General features: G+C 36.9%; 1 protein-coding gene across 3 annotated transcripts; it reads right to left on the bottom strand.

The window, feature by feature from the left end:
• Positions 1–2,234: 2,234 nt before the first annotated feature.
• LOC120162373 lies at positions 2,235–9,165 on the bottom strand. Of its 3 annotated transcripts, none has more exons than XM_039172531.1 (5): positions 9,020–9,165; positions 7,865–8,264; positions 5,969–7,130; positions 4,977–5,509; positions 2,235–4,928 (listed from the first exon to the last, which is right to left on the bottom strand). In XM_039172531.1, the coding sequence occupies exons 2-5, from the start codon at positions 8,056–8,058 to the stop codon at positions 2,600–2,602; spliced, it is 4,218 nt and encodes a 1,405-aa protein (XP_039028462.1). In that variant the 5' UTR covers positions 8,059–8,264; positions 9,020–9,165; the 3' UTR covers positions 2,235–2,599. The 3 variants fall into 3 exon arrangements, with proteins under 3 accessions (XP_039028462.1, XP_039028463.1, XP_039028461.1); XM_039172532.1 differs by lacking the exon at positions 9,020–9,165 and having other exon boundaries at positions 2,235–4,933; positions 4,982–5,059; positions 5,090–5,509; positions 7,865–8,522; XM_039172530.1 differs by lacking the exon at positions 9,020–9,165 and having other exon boundaries at positions 2,235–4,933; positions 4,982–5,509; positions 7,865–8,522.
• Between the last annotated feature and the right edge of the window lie 967 nt (positions 9,166–10,132).

Here is a 10,132-nt window from a genome sequence, read left to right on the forward strand (position 1 = left end):
TTTAACAATTCTATGATAAAATAATGATACGTGACACGTTAAATAAAATAAAAAGAATGAGATAAGAGGGAGATAATCAAACTTGAACAAAGGCTGAACTTTTTTACAGATATAAAACCTGGTTTAGTGGATAAGACTTTTTAATTCTATATCCTTGCTTAAGCTTGTTTCCCCTAAATAGAAGCTTTGAAGATTTAGAAGATGACATCGGTATGTATAACATAACTGATGACGAAGACTGCAGTATACGTGTGGTGGTACTGTTGGAGAAAAGTAGAAGACGATATTAGTATTTGTACAGTAAATATTGAATTTGATAGTACTGGTGTATATTATTTTTGTTCAAGTTTAAGAATAGGTGAAACAAAATATGTTGAATATTGCATCGATAACTAAACGCATTCATCGAGATATATTCGATCAAATAGTTATTGAGATTTCTAAAAATATTATGTTAAATCGGTATTGAAGTGTATCTGATAAGTAAAAGTGTCTTCTATTTATCAGAATTTATTACTAAGTAAAAATATTAAATATGCCATATAAATCTATCCAAATTAATAAGGATAAATTCATCTCCACAAGATTTGTCTTAAGAGGACAAAAGAAAAATCAAATTTATTACTAAGTAATTCTTTTAAAAATATACTTATAAAAAATTACCTATTAAAATTAATGTGCGGTATAAATTATTACTGAGTAATTCTTTTAAAAATATACTTGTAACTTGTTTTCACTTGAATAGGAATTACTTAAGTACTACAAGTGGTACAATTAAAATGACTTATTAAGTGAAAGTAAAAGAGTAAATGAAAAGGAAGGTGGGCGGCGGGGGACACATGGGTAGACGTGGCCCACGCTGAGACAATAGGGCTGCCCATGTTTCAGAAATGACACAACAGAAGAAGATGGATGTAGCCTTTTTTAATTACCAAACTGCCCTCCCCCCTTTCCAATTTATAATAGCTACTATTTAGTTAGTTGTTTGGGTGTGTGTGGGACCATTCAAGTTGAATAATTTATTTATTATTTTATTGCACATCAAATGTACATGATGGGTGATTACCTTAAAATTATCTAAAAGTTTAGGGACTACTAGTGTAATTTACCTTAATCTTTTGACATTCTTACACGGATCTTATTAAAATAAAGAGACGAAAAAAAGGACATAATTATATATGATGGGTGATTACCATTATTATATTTATTTATTTATGATTATATAATTTGTAGTTGCGCTTACTGCAGCTCCGAGGAAGCTGTAAGTGCCTAGTCCGAGAAAACCAACCCCACCACTTTCTCCTTCTCTACATCTATCAGTCTTTCTTTGTTTTTTTGACCACACAACATTTCAAATCATGACTCGGATTGTACTCGACTCACTTCGTCAAAATGCCGAGGATCACACTACTCGTATTTGGCAACGACAGCCAAACGTGATTCATTTCATGTATGTTTGTTTGAGGCTGAGTCGATAATAATAACAACCAATGAAAACTACACACGTACGTAGCCATGGCAGTATATAAATCATCTTTACAGTGAAGAAGCAATTATCTTCACTCGTTCCTCCTTTTTATTCTTCTCGTTTGTCTCCTAGTCAAGAAGAATATCCCTATCAATATCATTACCCCCATCTCCATCATATATATATATATCTACTACTACTACTACTACTATTCATCCTTCTATATAGATCTCTTTGCTTTTGGTTTTCTTTTTTCTTCGTTTTTTTTCTGGTTTAGTTCTTCTAATTGGTATCCTGCACGCATGTCTATCACTGCTATAACTGTTATATTTACATAGGTCCTTCGACACAAGATATATTGTGTTGTATTTTTACGTAATCATTTACGTAGCATTCATTTATCTGTATATTCATATCAAAGAGCATCATATATAGCATGCATCAGACATGCAAATTTAGTCATGCAATGTATACAGATACGTATTTCACCCTCACTTCGACAGTTCCTCAGCTGTAAAAGCTCTTGCGCATTACTAACACGTATGTATATTCCCACATTTAATGATCCTCGGATATTTAACATTTCGCCAGATTACATTCCTTAATTTCAACATATATATGTATATACATATCCACATTTTACTTCAAAATATTCAAAATATATAGAGAGAACTGGTGATTGATCATAATCCCTATGCCATTCATTAATGAAATTGACATGAACAGCCGTTGTTCGCATGCAAGCCATTAGATAAAATTCTTGATATAAGGACACTTTAAACTCTGCCCTTTGTCAGGTTTATTCAAGGATTTTGCTTATATATTATATTATCTGTCTTTCTAATAACTTTCTAGTTGCCGAAGCAGAAATCTCGAAAACTGTGAAAAGTTTGTTCAACTGTAAGTGAAATGAAAAATAAATACAAACTATGACATCTCAAACGCTAAACTTGCACAGAATCTATTAAAACTCAAACTGCGATTATTTTAGCTGTTGCATATCGTCTTGAAGGCTGAAATCTTATATCAGTGCATAGTCATGGAGAAGCTCAAGATTCAGTACAAGTTTGATATGAGACCTGCTGATGCCCAGCGCAGACCATCTAATAATTTCCCATACACCCAAAGCTGCTAAGACAAACTCGGATAATAATAAACAGAAGGTCTGAGATGGCCACTTGAGGATGATGCAGCCATAAGAGGAGCCCGCTGTGGCACACTGGAACGTTCTGAAGTGTAATCCCACCGAAAAGGAACTGTATTGGCTCGACCAGAAGGGATTGTATTGAAGTTATTATTTTGTACCATGGTTAGGTCACCTCGTAAAGTGTCTTCCAGCTTATAACGAGAAAAAGGATTCATGTGCCATACACTATGATTAGGAACTAATGGCATTGAAAGGCCAGCTGGTATCAGTGAGCTTTCCCTCAAGCCTTCAAAATGCTTGGCAATGTCGGAAAACTTGTTTGTTTCACTTTCAGTAGAATCATCAATCACAATTACTTCTTTGGAAATAGCAGAATCACCGTTCCTACGTTGGTAGTCTAGAGTTGTGACTTTCTCCATAACCGGACCTGGCTTCTTCTTCAGTCTGCTCGGTCGAGCTGGCATGTTATAGTCACCTGCATATTTGTAGAGCTCCATGGAGGTTGTCAGACCACATTCCATACGTTCATCAAAAAACACACCAGCTGGAAATTGTCCTTGTGTCTGCAGTGTTCCCAGATTTGCATGGTTTCTATAGCCATTTGTTAATTGGACATCAAAAGGTTGCCCTGCCAAATCTTTTGGATGCTGATCAAATATTAAAGAACTCCGAGGCATTGTCTGATGGAAGGGTATTCCACCTTGATTCCCAATATTGCTTGTAGTCAATCCATACGAAGTTGGAAACTTGGGGGTTAGATGAATACTCTGACCAAGTGGCACAGATGTGTCTTCCTCCTTGTTAACCACCATTAAGTTCTTTCCCATCAACCTGAGAACGGGATTAGAAGATGGGGTAGCAGGATCACAGTTACTGCGATCAGAAAGCTTGACCCCAGCACCAGGGAATCCTTCAAAAGCAATGGAACCTGCAGGAGGTTTCATGACAGGTACAGCCATTTGTTCGGATCCTAAACCCGCACTACTGCCCAGAGAGTTTGTTTCTGGTTTTGCATCCATGTTATCAGGACTTGTATTTTGATTGGCAGAAATTTGCATTCCCATGGTAGGGACCATCATCGAAGCCGTCGCCCGTCGCCTTAGTAGTTGCGGCTCCTGATAATTTAGGGCAAAACCCTGGTATGATCTGTCTTTTCTCTGACACGAGCATGGCTGATCATCATTTTTGAAAATCAAAGATCTCGTTTCAAGAGACGTTCTATGCTCTCTAGACTTCTCTCCTCTAAAGGTTCTTTCTAGTCCTGCTCTTGTATAGGGAAATGCAGCACCGTTTTCAGCTAAAGGCTCATATTTGGCTGTAGAGCAGCCAGACCTATAATTTTCTAGCATTGCAGGATCACCGAAAAATGCTAATGGTTCGGCAAACTTCGAATCTGACCTGGCTTCCAGAGAATTAGAGATTGTAGACACTACAGATATGGGTGAATCTGATGATTCCCCATCAATTAAATCAAGCTGATCCTGAGAGGACTGAATTCGGCTGATGGTCATTGACGAATTCCCTTGAAAATCATCAGAGCCCATGGCCCTAGGACTAGGCAAAAATGATCCTGGTGGACCAGGAATAGGTATCGGATCAACCTCAGGAAAAGAGTTCAATTGTGCCACATCAGAATCCAAATCTCCTCCCATATTACCTGTTTGTCCAATAATATTATGGCTAACTTCAGCACAAAACATGTGCGGTTCACCAACAAAACTTGGATCTGTAAGGTCAGCCAGTCCTTCACCCCCACACAAAGGCCCACTGTAATCCTCATGAGTCTGTATAGAATTGGACCTATTCTCGGAAAGATTACTCAATTTGTTAGACTTGGTTTCTACTGAGTGACTCAAACTAGTGACAGTCTCCTCAAAAGATTCCAAGCCATCAGCTTTATCCAGAGTATTCTCACTTCTTGCAGAAGAATCAGTGTTTTCCGTCTCATCAGAAGAAGAAGAATTAGGTGCCGAATGTATGCTCAAAGCCATGCATTCCTCCCTACTGGAAATACTTTTTCTTCTTTGTTCTCCGGATGGGGCTCCTTGGATGCTGCTTCCTCCAAATGACATTTCTTCAGTAATCTCTTTCCTTCCAGGTTGATTTTCGGAACTATCATGCACCAAGTCACATTCTTGATCAGTCTCAGGACCCCAGGATACATCTTCACCGATTTCTTCCATAAAACGCAGTCGACTTTCCGTCACTAAATGATTCTTAACCAAGTTTGACCCAAATTTACCCATGGAAGACCTGTTGCTAGCAGACGACATATTTTTCTTTGGTGAGGATCTGAAGCGTTTGAATGCAAAAGAATGGCCATCATTTGCATCATTATCAACCATCTTGCTCAATGAAGATGAACAATTTCCACCAGTGCTCAAAGATTTCACCAAATGATCATTCCCTAGATGGGAATGGTCTTTGTTCAAGTGATTTTCATTTTGCTTATGTGATCTTAGCTCCACCTTGTTACGGATTCTTGCTCCACACAAGGAACTCCTTACTCTCTTTCTTCCAAAAGAACGCTCTTTCTCATTCATATCTGGGGCTTCATAAACTGGCTTCTCTCTCTTCTTACATTTTTCAGAAGAAGAAATTGCAATTTCAGATGAACTTTTTAACCTGCGAACAAAATTTCTCTCTGCAATAGGATCTCCTTGATGTGGTTGATCCCTCTGAACCTGCAACTCCAGGAAAACATTCCGTCTGCAAACCGAAGGTTGATTTCTAGCTTGATTATTAGGCTTCCTTGAAAGACAATCTTGTTTAGAGCACACCCTTTCCCTAAAGCTTCTAGAATCACTGGATTTGATTTGCTTTGGCACATCTGGTCCATCGCTCTGTAAAGTATTTGCTACTCCATGGTACCCTTCTAGACCTCCAACCATCTGCTGAAAAACATTATAGCAACTGTTAAATATTTTACATCAAGAACACCTTTTTATACCCTATTATTATTCTAGCAGCATGTGAGTAAAAAAACATGGAATGTTTTCAACTACTAAGGGCATATAAGACTGTTTATTTTTCAATCAAAAAATTACTTGTGTTTTCAACTATGTTACTCGGGCTTGGGTAAAAAAAAATATTTTCTTTTTCTACTTGGAAGACCATTGGAGGTTATATCTCCGAACGTATTTGTTGGATGCAAACATTGGGCATAAGAACTTCAAGAGAAATGAAGAGTTCGGGCAACATAGGCTTCCAAAGGGATTTAAAAAGATAACCAATCAGCTATTCAACATCAAATACAGGCAGAAAAAATCTTCAAAAGCACCCAAGAAAGAAACATAAAATAATCTGGTAAAAGGGCAGAAGATATGGATAAGGAGATAACAAAGAGAGTATACCGTAGAAGAACAAGCCTTATGCGATAAAAGTTTTTGGCTTTGAGGAGCAAGTTTAAGATACTTGTGATGTTGTGAGGAATGTCGCCTTTTCTTTTTGGTTGAAAGGAATTTGTTTCCTTTATTCCCTTTGAAAGCTTTAATTGGTCCAGAATCATCTCCGACTTTTGACATAAGTGGAACATCATTAGACTTTGATAAAATACGGATTTTTGTACCATTGTCATCAAAATAAACAGCACCTACATCCCTGGCATTAATAGAAGAAGCCCTTAGCTTTTCCCCTTCATCAGATATTTCAAGTCTCTCAGAATCCTGGCTAAGGATCTTTGATGCAGTGACCCAGCATGTACCATTCCTCCTATCAAGTTCTTCTAAAGTGCATGGTTTAGCAGTAGCATATACATCCACTATCATTCTAATCTTCCTCGGCTTTATTCTACGGCGGGTAAGCTTAGAATCCACTGTCCACTTGGGAGTCGATTCATCAGAAAGACACTGGTCGATGTGAGCATTCAAGGTGGTATTGGAAGAGGAAGAAAAGGTTTTACAAACAGGGCAAACTTTAGAAGCCATGGATTCAGATAACATGGTAGAACTTGAAGCAATATCTTCAGTCAAGTTACGTTCAAACTGTGCACCAAATTTCACAATTAATCTGCACTTCTTCCCAGATGGTCGGGTTGCGTTTTCAGTCTTACGGGTCTTACCAGCAGCTTGAACTCCAGCTGATGCCTCCACTATTGTATCGGTTTCTAATGATAAGTCGGACTGCTTTTTAACAAGAACTGAGTCTATATCAGCTTCAGAAGCACTTGCTGTTGTGGAAGGTAAATCATTTCCACGTTCTCCTCCCGATCTGCACGAGCTACTGTCTATGCAAGTACCTGCTAGGTTATGGTTTGAGTAAGCATCATTGGATGACTCTAGTACCACATGATCGTTTGACCCAGATGGCTCGTCACCGAATTTTCTCTTAGTTTGCTTCTCAAATGGATTGGTTTCAACCACACATCTCTCTACGGTTTGGTTTCTTACAGTACCAAGAAGCTGAAATGGTGGCAATGGATCTTTCAAGCCATGCTTCAAACAAAGCTGCAAATTCCTGGGAGAAAACGGCCAATTCTTCTTGATGTCATTGCCCCGAGCAGTGAACACAAAATCTCTACAGTACAAGAAGATCTCTGTTGTCAGTAACTGGGATAAATACATAAAGAGATTTATATGTTAAAAGGGGTCAATAATAATGAAAGAAGCAAATATAGACCACTCAAGAGCTTTTCTTAGGGTAATCAAAGGTTGAAATCTAGAAGACTGATATTGTATGTTAAGTCAAGAAGGAGGGGGACACATGGACCATAACAAATACTCAAAAGAGAGAGGAAAAACATCAACAGTGAAGAAACAGCCAAGCAAAACAAAAACCCAAAAGATTCAATGATCTATTAAACTGAATTACCCCTGGGCAAAAGAGAGAAAAATGGAAAGCACTCTCTGCATGAAATGGTAAAGAGTGGACAAGTACACAACTAGCTGCAAAGAGAAATAAAAGAACTTCCCAGAAGTTTGCTCCCAAAAATAAAATCACATGTCCATAGTGACGTGAAATCAGAAGTAAGGGCCAAAAGTACCCCTCCCAACCCACTTCCCCCAGACCAAAATAGGGGCAAAGATTTGGTGTGTGTCAATATTTTAGGTTCCCATGTTGAACTGAGTCACCGGGTAACATAAAACTCTGGATCTGACCCAACAGATGTCTTACGACGAGATCAAAGGAAAGCTGTTAGAATCCATAAGAGAAAAAAGCATGAAGTTTACTGTTCCTCCTCAAGTTTAAGAGAGAACTAGATTGAATGAAAAGAAGTCAAAATCAAACTTAGTTAAATTATATTATATTACCTTATGGAGAACTTGGGGAGTGGGGTGTGATGCTGATGCTGATGATTATCGAGAAACGGCTTCTTTAGCAGATCTACCTCAGGCAAGGGGAGCTTGTGAGGAAGCCTCTCAATCTCACCACCACCACTTTTCAGCTGTACTACAACTTGGCAGGGATGTGGGGGATCTGATGGAGGGTTTTCAATGGATAACATCTGATGAAAAGCTTCTCTCTTCTTGTGCTGTTTTCACAACAGTCACAAGCTACACTTAGACTGCTTCTTTCTTCAACGGTAGAGCGCCTTATTTTCAGCATAACACTTTCCCCTCTGATCTCTTCTTCCTCTCTTCGGTTGTATCTCTTGTCATTTTTTTCACAAGATCAAACGATATCCCACTCGCATCTTCGTTCATTCATAGCCTGCAGCAATAGTAGAGAGAATTAAGAAGATGGGATGGTAATAAGAAGAGTTTGTAGAAAGACCCAACTGAGAAAGATGGAGAAGATCAGGCAGTGAAAGAACGTTATTTTATGTGAAAGGAAAGGAGTGTATTCGAAGCATGTGCGTTTTGGTTCATCAAGGAAAGCAAAGAACATAACCCGCAAGGAATGATTTTGCTCAAAGTTCATGGGGGAGCGTTATTTTATGTGGGCAAACCCAGAGAAGTGAAACGTATCAAGAAAATGACCAAATCCCATAGAAAAAAAAGGCAAACCATAATTAATTAGAAAATAGAGAATAAAGGGGAAGATTAATACATGTAAATCGGAGATTTTTTGAAGCCGGGTAAGAAATTGAACGAGGCAGCAAGCAAAAAAAGCTGCATGAAATGAAACGAAGGAAGAGATGACTTTATCAAACAAGAAGGAAAAAAAAAACCCAAATCTGAAGCGTACAGTAGAACAGATCCCATGAAGGAAATCTAGTTTTAAGCTCACAGACTAGATTCTCCTTCTTGTTAACCTTGGGACTAAGCAAGAAAAGAACCCAGGAGCTGAGAAGACAAAGGGGATGGGAGAAATCATATGTAAACATATATAGTAAATAGTTCTTTTGGAAAGTTGAAGAACCTAAGTGAAAAAAAGAAGAATTCAAAACAAGTGAAGCTTTTGCTTTGAACAACAGCAAGCAGGACGGATGTAGAAGAAGAGAAAACTAGGGCAAAAGAGATTACCTTTGGGGAATTTTGATTGAAGGCAAAAAAAAAAGTTTTGAAAGGAAAGAGATTTCGTTTGGGAAGAGAAAGAAAAGGCAGGAAGAAAATGAGAGATGAGAGAAAGTTTTATGGTAAAATCAGAACCACCCACTCACACATCAAAAGGGGGCATCAGATTCCTTCCCCTTCCCTTCTTTTCCTTACCACTTCCACCCCTTAATTAAAATAAATAAATAGATGGAAGAAAAAACAAGCAAAAGTCTGCAGTGCCATTCCATTCGAGTCAAACAGTTAACAAAGAAAGAGGAGAGAGAGGGCAAGTTTTCTCCGGATAAACAATCAATTTACTCACTCTACTATTATAATATTTATGTTTTGGTTACTAAAGCTTTTTCTTTTTGCAAATTTGTTATTAATGTTATGTTAGGTTCCAATTTATTAAATTAATATATATATATTTTTAAATTAATCTGAATTAAATATAAAGTAATATATGTTTAAAGATAACTCTTAATCATTTGACATTTAACGTTCATATCCCTAATATTTATAATGTTCGAATCTAGAATCTCAATAAATAACAACAATAATTTTCCCACTGATATTACTTAGTTTGGACATATTTTTAAATATTTAAATTAAAAGTTATTAAGTATTTTAAATTAAAATCAAATTAATAAATTTAAAATATTGAAGATTATATTTATTAAAATTTTAATTAATAAAATATATAATTTTTAAAAACTAAATTTATTATTATATCAAATTATATGATTATTTAATCAAAATTTTATAGACGATAAATAAATTTTTTTTTCAAATTCATTTGTTTGAAAAATAACCAAAAATCTTTGGGTAAACAAACAAAAACGAAGCTTTGTTTTGTCTCCCAAAAATAATTATTTAATTGTAGATATTTTTTTCTGCATCCATCTCATGGCTGAAATGTGGTTTTTAAATTGAAACGCGCTCTCTTCTTTTTCTGCAAATACCAAACGCAACAACACTTCTTAGATTAGGAGCTACACAAGTCGAAGAAAATCGAAACACATCCACTACACGACAAACTCTCCTTGTCTTCGTCTTCACGTTCACCATTGTTTTCCATTATATTATGGGTAAACTATAAAT

The sequence above is a fragment of the Hibiscus syriacus genome, unplaced genomic scaffold (assembly GCF_006381635.1).
Source record: "Hibiscus syriacus cultivar Baekdansim isolate YM2019G1 unplaced genomic scaffold, ASM638163v2 tig00111402_pilon, whole genome shotgun sequence".
NCBI lineage: Eukaryota > Viridiplantae > Streptophyta > Magnoliopsida > Malvales > Malvaceae > Hibiscus > Hibiscus syriacus.

Bases quoted from the DNA above. Each gene is read 5' to 3' on its own strand.
- LOC120162373 (XM_039172531.1), bottom strand. From the start codon at position 8,058: ATGTTATCCATTGAAAACCCTCCATCAGATCCCCCACATCCCTGCCAA. The intron at 5,510-5,968 runs GTATACTCTCTT...AATGTTTTTCAG, and splicing joins ATAAGGCTTGTTCTTCTACG to CAGATGGTTGGAGGTCTAGA. The intron at 4,929-4,976 runs ATCTTCATTGAG...TGATGGCCATTC, and splicing joins AGCACTGGTGGAAATTGTTC to TTTTGCATTCAAACGCTTCA.